The sequence below is a fragment of the Octodon degus genome, unplaced genomic scaffold (assembly GCF_000260255.1).
Source record: "Octodon degus isolate 3935 unplaced genomic scaffold, OctDeg1.0 scaffold00276, whole genome shotgun sequence".
Taxonomy (NCBI): domain Eukaryota; kingdom Metazoa; phylum Chordata; class Mammalia; order Rodentia; family Octodontidae; genus Octodon; species Octodon degus.
This window is the reverse complement of record NW_004524852.1, coordinates 1,068,303-1,090,120: the sequence shown is the minus strand read 5'-3', so window position 1 is coordinate 1,090,120 and position 21,818 is coordinate 1,068,303. Positions and strand designations below refer to the sequence as shown.

The following is a 21,818-nucleotide window of genomic DNA, read 5'->3' as shown; positions in this document are numbered from 1 at the left end:
GCTGCTCCAGGGGTGAGGCGTGGGTCTGGGGCCTGGGCAGCAGAATGTGTGGTGGTCTCCAGCTGTGGATGTGTGGGGTAACATTTAGTGAGGGCAGGAGACAGTGGGTGGCATTTTAGGGACACTTGCTGTGTGGTCCCTGTCTGGCAAGTTTTAGCTACAGGTCACTACCACCCCTGTGTGTGGTCTTCCTGTTATGGGTGGTACAGTGGTGTAGCATAAAAACCAAAAAAGAGGGTTTCCTGGTCCCCAGCACAGCCTGGTGTTGGAACTTCTTAGAAATTCTTTCAAGCGCAAGTTGCCAAGCAGCAGTGTGTTGTCTTAGGCTGCCTGGACAGCAGGATGGACACATGCTTGGGTGCTCTCTGCCCAGCTAGCGCCCACAATGTGCAGAAAATGACCTCTAGCAAAGCCAGTCACACAGAAACATAGTCTCTGCTCTTTTGATCACGTTTAATGAAGCCAGGACAGTAGAATAATACACATTGAGGTTCAGGTCTCAGCATAGCGGCAGGGTCTAGCAGGATGGCAAACCTTTTAGAGCTTTCAGTGATAGCAAACCACCCACTGCGGCATATTGCCATAGGTTTGCCACCACTGGAACGAGATGATTTTATTCTACATCTTGCGAAGAAGAATTTATATATGTTTTTACAAGCACTATATGAAAAATAAAGACTTCACAACATTCTCTAAACCAGAGACCCCACTGGGGACTGGTCACCCAGTGGGACAGCAGAGGCTGTCTCGTGGAGGGGAGGGTTTTCTTCGCAGCATCACCTTTGCCATGAATTGTGACAAGCAGTGATAAGGGAAGCGGGGGTTGGGGTGGGGGTGGCAGCAGCGTTTGGCAGCTCTTTAGCAGTCTTCATCACAAATTCAGCATCGACATGGTGGTCAGCGCGATGATGGGCACCTCCTGCACGGAGCAGGAGAGCTCCCTTCTGTCCGAAGAAGGGCAGGAAGGAGCAAAGGAACACTGGCCCATACAGCCTTCCGACCTGGGACGAATAAGAGCAGAAATCAGGCTGGGTGCTCGGGGGTACCAGGACTGCTGGGGAGATGAGGCAGCCGGCTCAGTGTGGGCTGTGTCCTAGGAGCACGTGGACCACGGGATTCTTTTGGATGATAGTGGACCAGGTTGCTCGTGTCATCCTGATAACTGGGACACGCAGAGCCTCCAGCCAGGTTAGGGTTAGGGGACCTAATGTCTCCTCACATTGAGCTGAGAGAGGACATGAGGAAAGGAATTGGGGGCCCCATCAGTTACACAGGGAAAGAGGTTCGATAGAAGGAGTGTGGTATAAGTGAGTCAGTTGGAGTTTCTGTTTGCTTGCACTCATTAGCATATGGTTCTTGGGGTTACTTGGCCTCAGTGTGTTCATTTCTAAAATGGGGAGTAGCAACTGCTTTTCTCACCAGGAGCCTGAGATGAGTATCTTTTGTTATTCAGTGTTTTAGGCCATTGGTATTAATAACAGGAACTTGTAAGAGGAGGAAGCAGAGTTTGGTGGGTCTAGAGTTAGGATTTATGTTTTTAAAATTATTTTTTATTTTTTTTTGGTATTGGAAATTGAACTCAGGACCTCGTGCTTGCCAGGCATAGATTTAGGATTGAAAAGCAAATCCTTGTAAGAGAGGTTTGTTCTCTGAGCTTGGAAACTCATCTCTACCCCACCCCAGCTCTGATGCCCTCTCACCTCAGCTGGACCATAGCCGCAGTGTCATAAGCAGGTTAAATCCGGCCACTTTCAGGAGGAGGATTCGGAGGCCAATCACTGACAGGTTTTGAAGGTTTAGGTTCATATCTGTAAAGCAAAGAGGTTGCTGCTATCATGGGTGTACACACCAGAGATCTGCACACCTACTCATGGTGCCAGTGGCTTTCCTTAAGCAGCAGGCTGTGTGTGTGTGTGTGTGTGTGTGTGTGTGTGTGTGTGTGTGTGTGTGTCTGCATCTGCTCCTGGACCTGCCTCTGCCTTTAGGTTTCTGTGCACATCCCATGCAAACATGTTTGTGTGTTCCTCCAGGGTCAACAGGGTTGTATTTTAAAACAAAAATATCAACTGGACTTGGTCTTTGTTTTATTCTGAGCCTATTTGGGGATGGGGACTGGGCAGATGTTTGGACTTTGTAACTACAGTCCCCTAGGTCTAAACCACTGGAAAGAGGACCCAGAAAGAACAATTCATGGGAAAATGAGGGTAGGTGGCCATAAGTGCTGTGAACTTTTGGCCAACAGGACCTCTGCCTACAGCCTGTGTGAGTTTCTTGAAAGAGGGCAGGTCCTGTACCTGTGGAGGAAAAGTGTCCTAAGGGTGACCTGACTGGTTCAAAGTTATACCAAAAGGACAGGGCATCAGAATTGTCACAGCTGGACACCTAGCAGCTCTCTTCAGCTCTCCTGACCATGAAGTTACTGAGAGTAAAGGAGGCTGAGGAGTGAGCTATTGGCCTGCTTAAGACTGGAGGTTCATCCTCAAATGGAAAAGAAAATTAGATACCCTCGGAGAGTTTCAAGAATGAGCCCTTGCAGCTTGGAGCAGATCCTGAACTGATGTTCCCATTCCTTAGGACTTTATTCCTAGAATTTCCCTGTACCCCTCCTCTACCCCCAGTCAACATTAATGTGGGTCCATCGCCTCCCTAGTGATGCGCAAAGCTGGTAGGCCCCCCTCTTACCTGTTTCAAAGCTTTCTTCTACCAATTTGGCATTACAGGGAAAGTCTAAAAGGAGAAACAAAGACATTTTCTTAAAAAGAGTCCAGAGTGAACTGACTCTCCCACCCCAGACCTCATAGTTGTTGAGCAGGTGAATACAATGTCTACGGCTTTTCCTTGGTTCCCGTGGAGAGGTGTGGAGGGAACTTCGTGCGGGCACCTGCTGGAGGGCCAACACCCTGGTGCTTCAGTGCCCTTTAACTCACTCAACAAAATTGGCAGTGCCAAGTACAAGTTGCATAGTGTGGGCCCCACAGAACTAGCAACATATGCCCTGCCCTCGGACATGTTCCAGGCTGCCCAACAGGCAGTGAGGCACATACACAGGACAAGGGCCACAGTGGGATGGATACTTTCAAGCGTTCCAAAAGGTTTGTTTTCTCTACATCACGTAGGTGATGCTATCGCTGACTCTGCTACTCGGGCAGAGAATCCAGTCACTTTCTTTGATGTTCTGTTTTCCTCCTCATTTCTGGATAGTTCTATCTTTGAAACCCAAGTGGTGTTTGCCACTTGGCTCTGTGCTACCCGCTAGCCCAGCATCCATCATTTCTCTGCTGCAATTGTTTCCTTTCTTCTTTGCTTTTGGCCTACTGCCTGTCCTTCACATAGTAGCCTGATCTTTTAAAGGAGTAAAACTTAGGATTTGTTCCCCTGCTTACGTGAGTAGCACTCACCTGAGCTGGAGTAGAACGTATTCTTTTGGAAGGCATTTGTACAATTAAAATTGTTCTTGTTGCTCCAGGCCACGGCACCGTTGCTCTTGGAATCCAGGGACTTCATGTCCAGCACAGTTTGCTCAATGTGAGACACTTCTGACCCCACAACTTCTGACACGTTGACGTTAGAATCAAAATCGGTGAACAGGCAGACGGAGACATTGCTGGATTTTGGATCTCTCAGCTGGTACACGGCAGGTTCCGGTTCCTTAATGACTGCAGGCCAAGAGGACTAGGTTAGGAGATGGTTTGCTTTCTTGTTTGCCCCAACCCAGGCTGGAGGGCTGATGCCATTGATGGACAAAGTAGGCTCTGTGGGGAGAGCCAGTCTCATTCATTTTAGACATCAGCCATGCATGGTAGATTGGGACTTAGGAGCGGGCCTAAGCCATGAGTCCTGGCCAAGAACTCAGGCTTCAGGGAATGCTTTCTGCTAGGCTCTGCCTATCATTCTAGGACATCAGAAGTGCAGGTTACTTAATGACACTGTTCAGTCTTCTACTTAATAGGAACTTTCCCCAAATCTCAACAAGCCCAATTAGTAATACTACTCTGGTGAGACAAAAGCAAACATAGGGAAAAAAAGATTCAGCACAGCAAACCTTATATCCCCCATTTACTTTGCATATTGGCAGGAAATGGAGGTTTATGATATGTTAGCTTTAAGTTGGAAAACGTATAATATCACAAAGATATTTACTTCTCATTGGTAATAGTTTTAGACTACAGACCAGAACACCAGCGTCTAAGCCCTGGTTCTACTTTTTACTAAGTCATACCAGCCTCTTACTTCTCAGAAATTTTATCTCTAAAGCAGAGATGTTGCCTCATCTACCTTTGTAACCAGCTATTCTGAGACACGAGTGAGTGTTTCTGCATATAAAGTTATATCTAATGAACTGCACAGTGCTGAGCACATGTGGGTAGTTGGAGCTGTGCCCGCCCGGAGTATCACCTAATAATGTGCTACACAGTAGCACACAGCCACAGCGTCTATGCTTCATCCCATGAATCAGGAGTTGCTGGAAGCTTTTCCTTAGTACTGAGACTTATTCTTCCTTCAGTATTTCCACAGGATTTCATGTTTTTAATGTGATTCTCATTGTTTATTCTTTCTGACCTCCCCCTTTACATGAGAAAGCAGAGGGTTGCCAGGAGTATTAACGCGGGGCCACCCAGTGAGTTGCCAGCAGGGCTGGGATTAGAATTTCCTGCCTCCGTGGTTCTTCCTCTGCAACACAAGCTTTCTTAGATCCCCATGATGCACCCTGCTTGCTGAGCTGGCGGGGGTGGGCTTGGCAAGGCAGGCATCCAGTTGCTTCCAAACCCAAAGAGATCAGCCCTTGGCGTGGTCCTGGGGTTCTGAGTCAGGCAGAGCTATTGGGCGAGAGGCCGCCCTGGAGCAGCAGAGCTGGGGGTGGGCTCATGGTCAGGCACCCAGAGCTTGGATGTTCCCTTTTCAGACAAAGGAGCTAACACTAGAGCTGCTTGATATTTTTAGCACCGCCGTTTACTTTTCTTTCCATATGCCTCTAGTGCAATATTACACTTTTTTCTTAAAATAAGAAATGAGCCACTTTTAATTTAGAGGTCTTTAGGGGTCCATCTGTCAGAGTCCTGTGGGGGGACCAGAAACATCCTGTTCAATCTTGGCAAGAAAAATACATTCCACTACTGATCATATCAGAAGGTAGTCTTAGCAAGACTGGATCAATTTTTCAGCGTGGAAGTTCAAGATCCCTACCTGTCATCATAATTCAAGACTAACCGCAGAAGCACAGGTCTGAGTGCTCTAGTGTTTTAAATCCCTCCAGGCACAGCAGTGATTGAAAGCTCCTTACCACTACATCTGTGCTCTGTAGTTAGGCATGAGGAACCCAGGAGTGAGAGTGAACAGCATAGATATGGCTCTCAGGGAGGCTCTGGAGAGTGTCAGGATAGAGCTCGGGCAGACTTCTTGGGAATAACTGAAGTGCTGGTGTCTTTGCCAGAAGGCTCCAGGGTTCAACACTGGATGCCACTCTGCCTGTTCCTCCTCTTCTGAAGGTGCGGTCAACCTTCTTAGTGCCTACTTTGGAAGGAGCCATCCTGAAAAGGCTAACGGCTCTCACTTCTCATCTGGTCTGTATTTCTCAATTGGAGCCTCAATTTCCTGGTGTCTGCCTCTGACCATGGTGGCTGTCTCTGATCTTTCTTGTTTGCATTTCTAAGAAGCCACCTTCTTTGCCTTGCTCTCTCATCATCCAACTTTCCTATCAGATGTACTCACTTAGGCCAAAAGGCCTGTGCCTTGTTCATTCCCAATAACTCACCTACTTGTCATCCTTTATGCCTAGAATTTCACTCTTCTCTCTGCACATACGTGAATCCTTTCTACCATAGAACGTGTCTGCATTGCCAAGGGCAGCGATGGCAGGCATTTTAGGTACTGAATGCTCAGACTACAACCCAGAATTCACTTATTCATTGCAAAGTGCCAACACTGAAATTAAACCCGAATACTTGGCAGCTGGGGTGACCAGGCATGTATGCCAGCAGAAACACCCTGATGCCTGCTGTACTTGCATGTCATGAGTTCTCCACTACCAATCTAGGGCAACTTTTCAGCCAGGACCTTAGCCATCTGAATCTCTATGGTGCCAATTGACATCATCCATGGCTAATACTAAAACACTTTTCAGGTTGCTAAATATACAATACTTCTGTACCTTCGGCTAGTCTTTATACCACTTGGGGACTGGTCAGGCATCTATCTTAGGCTTCCGCACACTTTGACATTTTACAGAATGATAGCCACTTAGAAGGCATTAAAAAATCCATTGCATGATTAAGGTCAAATTTTAATATGTTTGGCCCAGAGAAACATAGATATTCACGATTGATAGTGATGCTTTTCCCCTTCCCAGGTCTCTGTAAGACAATTTGTCACAACCACCACAAATAATGGATGAATGACACTGACCCGAGAGGTTGTAAATGGTACCACCTGGGATGACTCACCAGCTATTATGGACACTTGTGTTCCTTCCCCAAATATGAGTTTACCAGTCATTCCGCCAGTGTTCACACTGCAGGTGACACCATTACAGAAACTTATGGGATTCTGCCTGCTACTTAAATAGGAGAAGCATTGATCTCCCACAGGATAGTCACACTTCTAAGAGTTAGACCGTCTACTACTTTGTATTATGATTTTGTTTCTGGTGTGTACAGTTCTCTTCTCTTACTTTATTCTGCTCTGATACCTTCAGTTGAGGTTGAAAATTCAACCGCAGTTAAAGAGATTTCCATAAACCAAGAATTCAGAAGAGTAAAATTCTCTGTTCAGGACAACCATATCTTGTATCCTCTATTGGAAGGTTCAGGACCACAAACTTATCATGTGCCTGATGGTCTCTAGGGCCACAGGTCAAGGGTAATATCTTCAGAGCACTTAGTGGGAGGTGGAAGGATTTTCTGGGGATTGATAGAAAGAACCACTTAGGATTCCACAGAAGAAAATACCTGGGCTCAAATTATCATCTTGGACAAAGAAGAAATACCTGAGAATTCCATCCGTGCTGCATACTACTTACTTGGATGGATGCTCAATCTAGTCCCTGCTCCAAAGGTTAGCCTGCCACCACTGCTATACCCCCGTCACAGGTAAGGTCTTTGCAATGACCTTCTTGATGCTAATTAGCTAGAATCACTGGGGTCTCAGAGTACTGTTCTAAAATGCTCTTGAGGTCTTGGTTTCTTAGATCTCCTATTTCCTAAGGAAGTTGTTCACTTTCTCTTGCAATAATCTAAACTTGTGTTAACAAGGCTATGAAAATAATAATGGCATATTAGAAGTGCTCCCATGTGATTACTTGCCATCTGCAGGACAATATTTTACATTATAATGTGGTTATTGTCATTTTGCTATTAAGGGTGGAGGTTGTATTAAATCTACCTGGTGAGGGTAGAGCCAAAATAGTCCCCAGATCTGTCATCTTCCCTATTTATTTCTGTCTCTGTACCTTGTTATTTTTCATGCGACACCTGCCCATCAAATGAGCTGGGGTCTACTGGGGCCTGATGGAGGGAGTTCATGACTCTCCTGAATTCCAGAAAGGAAGACTATGAGCAGGAATTCCAGACCTATGCCAATTAGCCAACCCATGGAATTTAGCTACCTGCTGGAATAACGGAGAATTTGTATTTGCCAGTAACTCATCTTTTTCCTCCCAAGGGCACTCAGCTAATTTCCTGGATGTTCAGATTATCTGGTGCTGATATCATCAGCTTCACTTGAAAGCACTGAGTACCTGAAATTCTTTTTATATTTCTGTAAATTATTCTGCTCAGATTTTCATGTACTCAATTTGCTCTTGTCATTTCTGACTTTTGTATGAGAAATGGGAACACCTTAGGTCACCATGAGAGCTTGGAGAAATGGAAAATTAGTGCTTTACATCCCCCAAGTTTGCTATAAACTGTTGCCTGCTTTCTCATGGACAAATCATCAGTTTGTTTCGCTCTGGTCAGTGGCAGGTCATACTCACATGGGTGTACGGTCAGCCTGGTCCCTGCTCCAAAGGTCGGCTTACTGTAGCCACCAGATAGTACACAGTGGGAGGGTGCTTTACAAGAATGCTAACCTGGGCAGGACCTGCTGTCCAGCTTCCCTCAGTCAGCCTTTCTCCAACAGCTACAGAGAAAAGACTCGTTGTCCCCTGGATCAGAATTCCCAGCTTTCTATGGAATAGCCCCTCCCCCGAGCCTTTCCCTCAGCCAGCCCAGCACTGTCAGGCCTTGCCATAGGACAGACATCCATTGTGGGTCCCATGGCTGAGGGTGAAGGTGGACCCATGGAAGAGGGTGGAGCTGAGCCAGAGATTAATGTGAGATGGATCTGGAAGGAGAGAGTTCATAGCACAGGAAAACCTGGGATAGTGTTTAGTGCTGGAACTGGGGACTAGGAGGGTCTCCTCCCACCCTGGCTTCTCCAATACCTTGAGGGCACAGAGACTAAGATTCCATAAGAATAGCCATACAAAATGCACAAGAAGGGCTATTTAACTAAGAAGGTTGTGAGAGTCAGAGTGAGTTGTACTTGGGGACTTAGACTCTGGAGTTTCTAAAGATCGAGGCTGACATTCATATGGGGAAAACAATCCTCAAAGTTTGAGAATGGTTTAGACAAGTACTTCTCAGTGAGAATTTCACAGAACCTCAGTCCTAAATGTCTCTGCAAAAAAGAATGTTAAACTGAAATAAGCTTAGAAAATGCTGTCCATTGTATTTCAAAACTGACAAGGCATATTAGCATTTTAAAGTCTTTGAGAAGTTCTACAGAAATCCAGAGTTTTTCAAACTTATTTGACCTAAGAACCTTTTTTTCTTAAAGTACTCATTAGTACCCATGGAACATATGCAGGTATACATTCCTTGAAAGTGCCTTCCCTAGCTCTCAGAAATTAAAATTCCATTGTAAATGCCAGTCTCATATTATCCATTAAGTTTTCTGTGCTCCAAATCTGTTTGTTCTCCTGCCCACTCCTGCAGCCACAATTAGGGGCCTCATTGGTGCTGATTATTTCTTTCTAATCATCATGAAACAGCTTCATTTTTTTTTAGGCAATTGCTGAACACCTAGGCAGCTGAGCAGCAAGTGCTCCTTCAACAGCCCTGAGCACCAAGGGGCAGATCTGTGTGCAGGCAGCGCACAGGCCCCGCATCGCCCAGCACCCTGTAAGGATTGCTACTAGGAGTGGTGTGGCTTGGCATGACTCGAAAGCCTTTCCCAAACGTAGACTTTTAGTCTTCCTCTAGTATACCTTCCTATGTCCCTTGGAGCTATATATCAAGTGTGCTTGAAAATATGTTATCTATTTAAGAAATTCTTACAGTGAAAAACATGTTGCCACTAAATTTTTTCAGAATAACCCCCGTCATTTTGAAAACAATTATCCCATCATTCTTGCCACTTTTTGAAACTGTTCTGGAAATCCTCTTTCTTGCCTTTAGTTGATGAGCTTTATGGTCATTTTGACTTTGGGGAAGAGTAAGGCATTGGATGGTGCCAGGGCAGTGTACGAGGTGGATGAGGACCACACCATGATGTTTTTACAAGCCTGTTTTTCTGTTGGATGATATTTGGCAGCACCATTTGTCATATTTTTTTTTTTTTTTTATTGTACCTAGTGAAGACACTCATGAAAGAGGTCTTCCAGAAATGCTTCAGAAAGTGGCAAGAAAGGGGCTGGTGAGATGGCTCAGTGGGCTAAAGCACCTACTTAGAACAAGCTAAGCCAAGCAAAGCACAGGGACCGCGGTTCAATCCCCAGCACCACATGCCAGCCCGCCTGCCCCCTGGTGGGCTAAGCTGGCCACACACTAAATAAATAAATAAATAAATATAAAAAAAAAAAAAGAAAGTGGCAAGAAAGATGGGATAAGTGTGTTTGAAGTTAGGGGACATATTTTGAGGGGAATTAATGGCAATTTGTCTTTTACCTAATCAATGTTTTAGTTTAAACACTCAACATATTTTTCAATCATGCCTAATATTTCAAACAATTTTGATGGTAATGAGGAATTTTTTCTTAGAATACTATTCCCTGGGTAGACTTCATAATTTGTCATTAAGCCTTTTTTCCTTTTGCTACTAAACCCCATTTGTGCTACTTTTTATCACAGCTCCTGTTTTGAGATCTACTCACTCTTTCATTGGCGAATACTTGCTAATGTTGAACCAATACTTGCTAACCTCTTAAACATTAGCAATACTTGCTATGTATCCACCTAACTCTTCCTTGACTTTTCTAGCCAGAAGGAACTTTCTGCCCTTCCCAACAATCATTTGCATAACACCTATGTGCCAGGCATTGTGCTGAGTTGGACAGCTAGAAGGATGAAGAGTGGTTCCTGTCCTTCCAGAGGCTAGGGTGCTGTGGGAATGCATGTGGTACATACAGGCAGTAGGGTAGGAGGGTAGGCAGGCCTTCCTCTACACCCCCGGCAGCTTGCGTGTACCTCCCTGGTAGCCTGGGTGACACTGGGCTGTGACCGTTCACACTTTGAGATTTTGGAGGTCAAGACTGCATTTCCTTCCCTTTGCTGCCTACCACTTGCCCTTCCCTTCTCTCCTCCTATCTCTAGCACAGTTCTTGGGATAAAATAGTTACTTAAGGTTATTTGTTGAATGCCCAAATCCTTTGAGTATTTATTTGAAATGTGATCCTGCTTTCAATCTTTTGCTAGGGATATTTCATTTATCTTGAAAGATAAATTGATGCATGGTCCCATTTTGGAAACTAATTACTGCTTTCATGACATTATTTAGGCTTTAAGTTCTTTCTGTATTTTTCAGTTGGGTATGGAGTTTTGTGACAATGTGCCTAATGTCCATTGTCTTTGAGAACTTTCATTTTGTGAAACTAAATGATAATAACAATAAAAATAAATATTTCAGCATAATGGACCACAGTTCTTTTTCTGACAAAAATCCCTAGAAATGATCAAAGAGTCTATTTCTGTAGTGATGAATAACCATTTGACAATTGACAATTGCCGTTAGACAATAAACAATTACGCCAAAAGCTTAGTTCAGGAAGTACTGATGCAACGCCTAATATAGCAGAGGAAGGACTGTCCAGGCTGGCCAGAGCCTCCAGATAAGTACTTACCTGGCCGCACCTGGAGTCTTGTTCCCCTTCCAAAAGTGAGTGATCTACCACCGGTGTTTACACCCTGATGCAAAGCAATACAAATACCTAGCCTCTGCCACCTGGGGCAGTTGTCTCAAACCCTTATTCATTTATAGCCGTCTTTCTTAGGAAAGAAAGCTTTCAAACAGCCTATTCTCCTGTGTTGAGGCTAAGTTTTTCTCTCCAAGTGGATGTACACCCAATAAATAGTCTCCCCAGGTTCCTGCTTCCCTCTCTGCAGTACTTGTATTTGCCAACCCCAATCATTACGTTAGCAATGTTGAATCACTATACCGAGTACTCTCTAGCAAGAGGGCTCTGGATGGGTAACCATGCGCCAAACAGGTAGCCTTTGAGGCCAGGGTCTTCCTTCACAGACTGCAGGAGTAATGGTGGAAGCGATGCAGTGATATGCATAAAAAAGATTCTACAGTCTAGTAAGTTTGAGTTAAACTCTAGCTATGCCGTTGTTATTGGGATTGGGATTGGGATTGGGGAGGATCATAACCTAAACTTCCATTTCTTTATTTGTAAAACGGACATGATACCAAATACCTATCATGATAAATGTGTACATTGGATGAGGACTTATAAAAAAGAGAGAACATGGTCACTGGCACCTGTAAGGCATGTGGTAAATGGTGGTGGATAACAGGATGATTCTTAGCAGCGCTTACGCTGGGGAAGGGATGAGGCTTCTTATAGTCAGAGGAGACCCATCAACACCCCAGAGTTCCTCAGCATCCTGCCCTGCCTAGGATGCTAATCTAGAGGCAATCAGTGTTAACTGGAGTTCAGGAAACAAAGCGGCAGAGTTTCAGCTGTAGGGGATAGAGGCAGGGCTGACCTCTTGGTGACAAGAAGAAAATCTCTACTTCAGAAACCTAACAAGAGTGAAGTCTCTTCTCTAAATTTAGGTATTCATCCTCTAGCAAAGCCCTTAGCCAGCATGGTGGCAATTGTTTCATTAGCTCTGACACAGGATAGCCACTGCTGCTCAACAAAGGGCTCCTTTAAAGATGGAGCAGACCACAGCACGCTTCATTCTTGCAATGCCCTTCCTTAAGATTTTCTATAAAATGTGCTCTGAGCATTTCAGTGATACTCACATGGATGAACAATGAGGCTGGTTCCCTTTCCAAAAGTAAGTTTATAGTTTCCTCCTGATACACACAGTGAGGGAAGCCTTTGCTAAATCTTTTCTCCTGTAGCCTCCCTTTACCACTGCCCCAGTGGGGGTGGGGCAGCAATCCAGGGAAGCACCAGTCTCACTCTTGGCCTTGCTAGACACCTGCCCTGCTGTCCTTAGAGTGCTAGGTGCCTATGGCCTCAGAGTAGAGCCAGGGGTAGGAGACTGGGGAGCTCCTAGACTCCCAGTTATCCTGAGAAAACACCACCTTCCTGCAAGAAGGCAGGATGAACCTCCTTCATCTCTACTTAAACCCCCAGGATCACCATCACCCCTGCTTTTGGGGCTGACATTCTCAGGGTCTCACTCTGTCTCTTTTATCAGATAGAGGCAAGTGTCTTCTGAAAGTGTCCTGGGGGGGTGTGTGAAAGAAATTTTATTAGATATTTTGTTGAAACTATCCTACTCTTCTGTCCTTGGAGCTTTCCTTGTTCTTATCCTTCCCTTTCCATAGCTCCTAGATGCTCCTCACTCTCAGCCTTCTTCCTACACCAGGCCCAGGGGTTTAATTTCTGCTAATCCCATCTGAGGAACATATTCAGGCCCTTTCTGTCATTTTATCCCTTCCTCCTTACCACCTGGCAATACACCAAGGCACCCAAGGCCTTTGGATTCCTTCGTTTCTAGTGACCTTGACTTGGATATGGCCCTGTGTCTATGAAACCCTATGGCTACAGACAAAAAGCACACAACACTTTCCATAAATTTTCCAAAAGATGGGAGGAATCAGAGCTCATGCTGCCTACACCAGAGGAAAAACTGAGCTCACAGCAATCATAGCTGGGGCCACGGTCCTGAGCCAAGGCAGAAACTCAGCCTTTGGTCTCCAGCCCTGTGCACTGCCTGCTCTCAGCATGTCTCACTCTGAGCTGGAAGCTCATGTTAGCTAGCACAGGGCTGGACTGCACCCTTCTCTGTGCTGACACTCAGCATGGACTCCGAACCGTAAACCTAGGGTGCTCCTGAGACATGAACAAGTGAGCCCAAGAAGCTTTTGGCTCCAGCTTGCACAGCCCTTCCTTCAGAGGACAGCATAGGAGCTTTATGTGGAGAAGGAGAATGTGGCCAGCGAGGTGCAAGAAGGGAGGCAGAAGCAATCAGGGTCTGCAAAGGCTTGAGATAGTGCTCATTTGAGAATCTTGGGTATGGCACTGATGAATGATACATCTTTTCCTCCCTCTCCTGGGCAACTACCCATGGAGGGTAGTTCAGAGAAGATCCCAGCTCACTTACCTGGTAGGACAACCACTTGGGTCCCCATCCCAAAAATTAGTCTGTTATTGCCATAGGTACACTCTGAGTAAGTGCATTACAAGAAGGTCTAGGACTTGCTCATCCTCTCGATAGCGCCCCCCCCCCACTGTACCTCTGAGAGTCAACATGCAGGAATGACTGATCCTGAAGTGTTCCCTGTAATGGGTGTTGGAGGACCCTCTTTGGTGGAGAAAACAGCACCAAGCCCCAGGCTACCATGGCCTTCCTTTTCCTCATCATAGCCACCAAAGAACACTGTCTCTGACCATTTTTCTTCTGGGAAAAGAGCCTTCACAGAACTTTGTAAAACACCACTTCTTATGTGGTCCTGGTGGGTGGAAGTGTTTCTAAAGATACCATGGAGCAGGCGGGTATTTTCCCATTTCATTTTCTATGCTTGAGAAGAAGTCCCCACTCTCCTGGGGACACAGTCACAAAGGTATCTCCCTTTGTCAGAAAGAGTAGGAACAAGTGCACTTTCAGCCCACTGCAGTGGGACACATGCTAATGTTATGTTTCGGTATCACTCAGAGCCTCCGTGTCCAGGGCTGAGCAAGAGTCTAGGTGACTCATGCTCAACTCACTCATGTTTCTGTCCTCGTTTCTCTTACAGGCGCTTAGCTTTTGTTCTTAACAGTCAGACATCTTAGTGTACAACAGACTCAAATCCATTCCTAGAAACATACATATGGGCTAGAATCCTATTCCATGCCAAAGAATCTGTGGGATTCATTGCTACCTTGTCCTGTCTCCAGCCTGTAGGGCTCCCTGCCCTTCCATTCGCCACCCCTGCTCACATACATGCCAATTGTTATAGACGTTTTATCATGAGAGCTTCGTTTTTCTGATAGGACTGGGAGTTCTTATGATCAGAGGCCACATTTAGTCTCTCTCTCTCTCTCTCTCTCTCTCTCTCTCTCTCTCTCTCTCTCTTTCCAAAGTACGGTCCCTGGCTTGTTTATAACACTCAATAGTCATTTACAGAGTTGAACTGACTTTTTCTGTGCATAATTATTGACACAAAGAGGCTGGGTTTGGGAGTGGTTAGAAGCTAAGTATACTCAGGAAATGTAAGCTGTAAAATTAAGTGATTAGACAAAGAAAAACCAAGGAATCATCTATGAAAGAGATAATAAAGAGACAGTATAACCCAGAACATCACTGAGGTTCATGTGGATCTTCAGGAGAAAGATGGGAACTAAATAAAGTGATAGCTGGGGTTTGTGGCACAAGCCTGTAATCCCAGCACTCAGGAGGCCAAGACAAGAGGATTGTTGAGAGTTCAAGCCAGCCTGGGCTACAAAGTGAGCTCAATGCTAGCCTGAGCTGCATAGTGAGACCCTGTCTCAAAAGGACCAAAAACAAAAACAAGCAAACAAACAAACCCCACCACAAACCACTACTATCACCACCACTACCACCACCACCAAAAACAAAACAAAACAAAACAAAACAAAACAAAACAAAACAGAAAAAACAAAACAAAACAAAAAAAACTTGACTCATAGGAAGCCAATATTTTTCTCGCAATATTTTGACAGTGATTTTCTTTAAAGGTTAAAAAGAAAAATGATGGCAGAAAATCTATAACCTAAGTAAGCAGGAATTATTGTGATTAATAACAAAATAGTAATAATAAGAGCCCATCACATTCCAGAGTAATAGCTATACATATAGATATATAAATGTAAACCCAATATTGGAGTGGGGCTACACATCTCTGGAGTTCTCACTTACTTGGGCTGACCAAAAGTTGTGTGCCAGGTCCAAATATGGGTTTCAGTGCCTGTGTTCCCACTCTGACATAACTCTATACAAAATGGTGCACCGTGGCCAGACTAGCTAGGGCTCCCCACGTAATACTCAAGTTTGCCACTGAGTGTGTTTCTGCCTCTGGAATCACAGGCACCAAAGTGGTAGGAGGCATAGCAGTCTATAATTTAATTTTCATTTTCCCAAGACCATTGGAATAAGGCAAGAAATAAGGCCAAATGTGCAGGAGATGTGTTCTTTATATAGTGTGTTATATGAAAATACCACTATTATTCAGATTGAAAGGTCATTTATATAATTATAGAGTTTCAGTTCTAGACAGGAGCTAAGGGAGTTATATCATCTATACTTATTAATGTTTGTTACATGTTTCTTGCAGGAATGATGCTTATGGGTATCATATAACACAACACAGTTATTGTCCATTTATCTTCTTATTTAAGCAGCAACGCTATGCCTCCACACTCCCCTCAACAAAAAGGAAAAACAATCAGTGAGAATAGCTGTTCTGGGACTGTACCACAAATCAGGTTATTTCATGGAACTTACTTGCATTTACCAATAATCTTGTTCCTGTGCCGAATGTAAGTTTGTAGCCTCCAGTATTTCCCACAGTGATTTGTCCTGAGACAAAATGCACTGTGTCTTTCACCTTCCACTTTTCTAACATACCTAGGGGGCAGGTCCTGGAAGCCTGCAGTAAGGTACTAGTGGTAAGAGCTTTTCAAAATACTCTTTCAGTAAAATCTACTTGGTATTTTCCTGGTCATGGATGAATTTTACCACCTGTCCACAAAAGGTTAGTTCTCCCAACAGAGGTCACAGAATATGGCCCAGGACCAGGTCCCCAGGATTTACTCTTGGCCCTAGTTCTCACTGACTTTGCAATATAGGATAATTCAACCAACCTGCTGGGTCTTAATTTCCTTATTGGAAAAGCAAAGAGTGTTCTATGATATAATATCTATGGAGAGACTAGATAAATTCCATGTATTTCCCTACTCAATGTGATTGGCAACATTTCTTATTTCTAAGACAGTCTGGGCACACAGTCTGTGACAGCATTCCTAGAGATCAGGCAGGTAGATCTGGATTTGAATTTAGGTCTTTTAAACTTGCTAGCAATGGCAATGTCTTTTCTGAGCCTTAGTTTTTTCTTCTGTAAAATAGGATGCTGTTCCCTGCTCTACAGAGTCACTTGAGGGTAAACAGTGCTATACATTATGCTTCTAGCATCACACCTGCACATTGGACGTCCTGAGGCATCAAGTATTATTTCTAGGTTAGGTTAGATTATTGATTAAAAAGGCTATTTCTCTTCTTCTTCTCCTTCTCCTTCTCCTTCTCCTTCTCCTTCTCCTTCTTCTCCTTCTCCTTCTTCTCCTTCTCCTTCTTCTCCTCCTCCTTCTCCTTCTTCTTCTTCTCCTCCTCCTCCTCCTCCTCCTCCTCCTCTTTTCTTTTCTTTTCTTTTTTTTGTGGAACCGGGGATTGAACTCAGACCCTTGCCCTTGCCAGGCAAGCACTTATTCTACTGAGCCATCTCCTTAGCCCCCAAAAGGCTACTTCTGTAGGGTTTTAGGCTTTGTTTATGAAATACTGACGTAAGTCCATATCCTTGAGTCAGATAAGCCCAAAATGATACAGAATGAGATCTTAGCACAGCATATTTTAAGTGCCTTGGCCCTCTTTGCTCCTGGAAGAGTTTGAGGTGCACAGAAAGGCATTGACTTGTTTACTATCACACAGCCAGTTGGGGCCAATTGAAATCTAGCTCTCTGGATGAAGCCAGAAGTCCTGGGGTCCTTTCTCTGCACTTCACCACTCTTCTCGGACAATGCTTAGTGTAAAAGGGACACCTCGTCTGTGGATATGACTTATTGGGGTGTGGATATCATCCCTGAGTGCTCTTCCGAATCAATGGCAGTGGAAGTAGAAAGGGTCTATTAGATCGTGGCAATTTTCTGCTCTTCTAGCTTTTCCCCTCTAGTGGGTTCAATTTAGCTCAGTTCTAGTGTTAAAAAGTGTAATGTTGGATAGAGCTTTGATTAGCCTCAAGTCTTGGGAAAAGTCTTAATAGTTTACCAAATTCCACCCTAAAGAAATTTTCTTGTCTATATAGTCATTGAACACTTGCACTATCTCTGGGTCACAATTCCTAACACTTTAGCATTAGAGTAAATTTAACTGAAAATATGATACATGACAGGAACAGTCCCTCCCTTTTTCCACTCCACTGATACCAAAGCACAGTTTTTTTAGTGACATAGGATCGGACACTTACTCGGTTCCACCTTCAGCAGGGTGCCTGTCCCAAAGGTGAGTTTGTTTCCTCCTCCCGAGTCCCACAGTGGTTGAGGCCTCACAATAAACTCCCCTCAGTTATTTCGCCCCTTGTCCTGGTTTATGTTAACAGAGCGAGAAAACACTCAGTATCAGTATAGCTATTTGCCAAATTCACATGAGAAGAAAATCCCATTCCTCCTGACAGATGGGATAAAGTCATAGGCTGTTGTTAGTAAAGGGCCACAGAAGTCATCTGAGCTGTTTCTCTATTCATAGACGGAAAAGAAGGCTCAAAGCAAGGGGTCTACTTCAAGTTACACCACCCGCTGGTGGCAGAGACTAAAGCACAGCTCTTTTGATTCTCAGTCCAGTGTTCTACCCTTTTCACTGCATGTTGGCATGTCCCATGCCACTTATTTTATGTTCTCCTTCTCTGTGGCCTGGGAACTTGATTTCTTTGAGTGTTTAATTTTAATTAAATAAGGATTTACCAAGCACTTATTTTATAAAAAAAAATTGTATCATAGGATATACAACAGACTTTGTTCTCAAGGATGTTTCACTTTTACTAGGTGGATATTCTTAGTAGTAAGATTTCTGTAACGGCATGTGTCACAGATTGTCTAAGACTGTACAGCCGAATTTGGGATGCAGAGGGAACCAGGAACGTGAAGGGTGTCTGGGGGAGTGACCACAGTCTAGTTTTTCCACAGGAAACTGGGCTATTTTTGGAGAAACCACATTTGTCCTAATTGTTTTAAGTTGTTAGTCTCTACTCCATTCTGACCTAGTGAGTTCCTTTTACTGTTACTTTCAAGTCTAAGTTTTTTCATGTTTAGATGAAGAGTCCATGGAGGCTCAACCTTAAATTCAGTAAAGGTCAACTGATAAGCATGGGCAATGCAATCCATGAGGGTGAAACACAGTAAGTACCCGAAGAAGCCTTAAACCAGGCCAGGGAAAATAAGGGAGAAATGGGTTAGCATTTACCTGGAGAGACTAGGAGCACAGTGCCCTTTCCAAAGGTGAGCTTGTTGTATCCTGTATTCACACTGTAACAACCCTCCATACAAAAATGGCCTTCAGGGTCAGGCTTTCTAACCCATGGTCTAACACAGGGAAGGGTGAAGAAAACCCGTCATTTATGGAGAGCTAAAAATGTGCCAACTGGATTAACAATCTACACACATTACCTCATTTTGGCCACAACTTGGCCATGAGCTTAGATATCATTCTCTTTATTTGAGAGATGAGGAGCAGGTGACCTGCAGCTGAGTGAGCTGGGCCAGCACTGCTAACAAAGGCACCAAAATCCTGTGTGCACTTGACATTTTAGGAGGTGGCAGATAAATCTCAGGAGGAGCTATGAAAGAAAAATCCAAATGCTTTTCCTTCCAGAGTCGGATGGAAGCTGTGCTGTATGCAGTTCGTTCTTTTTGCCAGAACTAGGTATCAGAGCTCTAGTAAGAGTGAACCCCAAACCTCCAGCTCATGCTTCATTACATGACCATTTCTTGACACTTAGAGATATTATTCCCTCAATACCCATTATTCTTTTGATGCCCTCCTTACCAGGTCTGAGCAGCAGTCTGGTCCCACTCCCGAAGGCCCATTTATAGCCTCCATCCTTTCGACAGTGTATCATATTCAGCCCAAAACATTCACAGCTTACACATCTCTCTTATACCTGGAGGTGTGGTCCTTTCATTTCAAAAGATGCTATATCTTAACTTTTAATAATATTTGAGCCATTTGACTCACTGATTATTACAGTGAAGTTTCCACCTACACACATCTCCGGTCTATTACTACCAAACTCATGATTTTCAGCTCCATTTTTCTAACAGATGCATCTAAACTTTCTTTCATTTCCATGACAGTTATCAATTTTTAGATTCTTGCCATAGTGTCTTCCCTAATTTTAACTTCAATCAATCTGAAACTTCATGGAATAGCATTCCAATCATCATGAGTGGCAGCTTGCCACTATCCTCAGTGGACTGGTTTTGCAAGCCCAGCAACTCAGTGGTGGCCTTACTCCAGTCCTATTCTGCCCCAGAACAACCATCTAATGACATGCCACTCATTCTGCTTCAAATTTTGTAATTTTAGTTCTTATGCCTTGCAAATCTGTTGTTTTCCATAATAGTAGAAACCCAAAGTCTTTCTTTTTACCACTAAGAAAGAATATAATTTGGATAGAACAATGCTATTAAAATGAGAAGGGATAGATGAGGGATCCTTCTATGATCCCTTTATTTATTTATTTCTTTTGCTCCAAATGCCTTCAGGGCAGGTTTGGCTGGCTTGAGTTGTGGGGATTGAACCACAGCAACCTGAGCCTGACTGCTTTGTTGAAGCAGCCTATGATCCCTTTATTAAAATCTTAAAACAATCAGGAAAGGGAAGGTCTGTTGGGATAAGATAATGCTAGGATGAAGAAATACTTAGCAAATGCACTTACTAGGGTTGACCAGGAGCTTTGTCCCAGTTCCAAAGGTAACTTTTTGACTTCCAGATGTCACACTGCTGTGCAGGCCTTTACAAGAAAGGCTTCCTTTGCTTTGCCATTATCCTTTATGCAGCAGTCAAGTCACTTCTTCTATAGAGGATAGAAGGCTTTTTCCAGTGGCTATGGCTACAGATCCATATGAAAATAGCTATTTTAGATTGAGCCTGATGGTGCATGTCTGTGATCCTAGCAGTTGGTAGGCTGAGGCAGGAAGATCACTGTGAATTAGAGGCCAGCCTGGGCTACATAGTGAGGTTAAGGTCAGCCTGAACTACAAGATCTTGTTTCAAAAAAATAAAAAAAAGCCCATTGTACTGAGAACCTATATCATTTCTTTACGTTCATAGAATTCTACAATGTGACCCAGGGTTGTTTTTTTTTTTTTTTTTCCTCCGTAGGCAAATGCTATTTTTCATGCATATAGCCCTTAAGTGTTTATACAGTATTTTTGCATATTAAGTTATTTTATCCTTAAGATAATCTATGAGGTTGTTAAATATTTTTATTTTATAAAGAAACTGGCCTGGGTTTAGAAGAACAGAAGTGTTCAGCCCAACTTCTCTGCTCTTTCTTTGGGTTCAACTCTCTGGGTTGTTTTTGGCTATCATTTGTAGTTCCACCTGCTGTGGAGAATTACTCTTTCCATAGCCAGCTCTTTCTATGGATTATGCCATTGTTTAACATTTCTTCTACATTTGAATACATTTAAGTCTACACAAACCATTAATTTCTTGACACGTGGGCCTTATAAATACTGTAGAGAGTTCAGTGGCCTCAGTAGCCACATTAAGCCTCTTGCTTTAGTGGCATGCTGCATACTTACTAGGCTTTAGTACTAATCTTGTCCCACTCCCAAAGATGAATGTGCTATAAATCATGGTACTCTACCCCTGACAAAAATGCTCAAGCCACCCTGATAACAGATTAATGTGATTAGCATGCGTTTATCCTCCCTCACAGGGACTCTGGCTGGGATTCCTCCTTTTTATTCCTGGAATAAAGGTAAGCCATAGAATTAAGCCAACGAAAGACTTTTTTTTTTTTTTTTTTTTATAATAGTAGTGATACAACAGAAGTGGCAGAAAGAAAGTATTCAAATGATATTTTCTTTCAAATGATATTTTCTGGACAACTCTGAAATCTACTCCTTTAAAAACAGGTTCACAAATTTCGCCATTTGACTGAAAACCTATATAATTTCTTTAAGTAGTCTTGTTTTACTAGCCAAAGAATATCAGTTCTGTTCCTCAGTTTTCCTAGGACTCAACACCTGTTCACAATCTCATTGTAGTGCTTAGTAAACTCCTTATATCCTTATAGGTAATCTTTCTTTCCTTTAACATTTTACTTAAAATATTTGTGAGCATAGAGTGGGCCATAGGAGTATTAGGGATGAGGGGCAGCATCCATTTTTCCTTTTTGTTTTAGTAGCTTTCCCCATGAAACCTCAGGCCACCTTGCTTTAAAAAGGAGACATTTAGTCATTTGTACAATATAAGATGATGGGATAAATATGGGCATTATGATAGGGCTAGGGATACAGCTCAGCACTAGAGCACTTTCCTAGTGTGGAACTCACTGATAAGGTGGTTCCCTATCCAACAATCTGTTTGTTGCCTGAAACAAGACACAGTGAATTGAGGCTCTGCTACTAATGTGTGTGTCTACTCACTCAAACCTAGTTATACACA

At 43.7% G+C, this 21,818-nt stretch overlaps 1 gene segment (V, D, J or C); it reads right to left on the bottom strand.

Annotated features, from left to right (window-relative positions):
• Window positions 1–445: 445 nt before the first annotated feature.
• The window catches only part of LOC101566017, a 432,133-nt gene continuing 410,760 nt past the window's right edge, over window positions 446–21,818 (bottom strand). The window contains 4 exon segments of the C gene segment in view: window positions 446–1,001; window positions 1,701–1,808; window positions 2,683–2,727; window positions 3,399–3,656. Of these exon segments, the coding sequence occupies window positions 1,702–1,808; window positions 2,683–2,727; window positions 3,399–3,656 (410 nt within the window).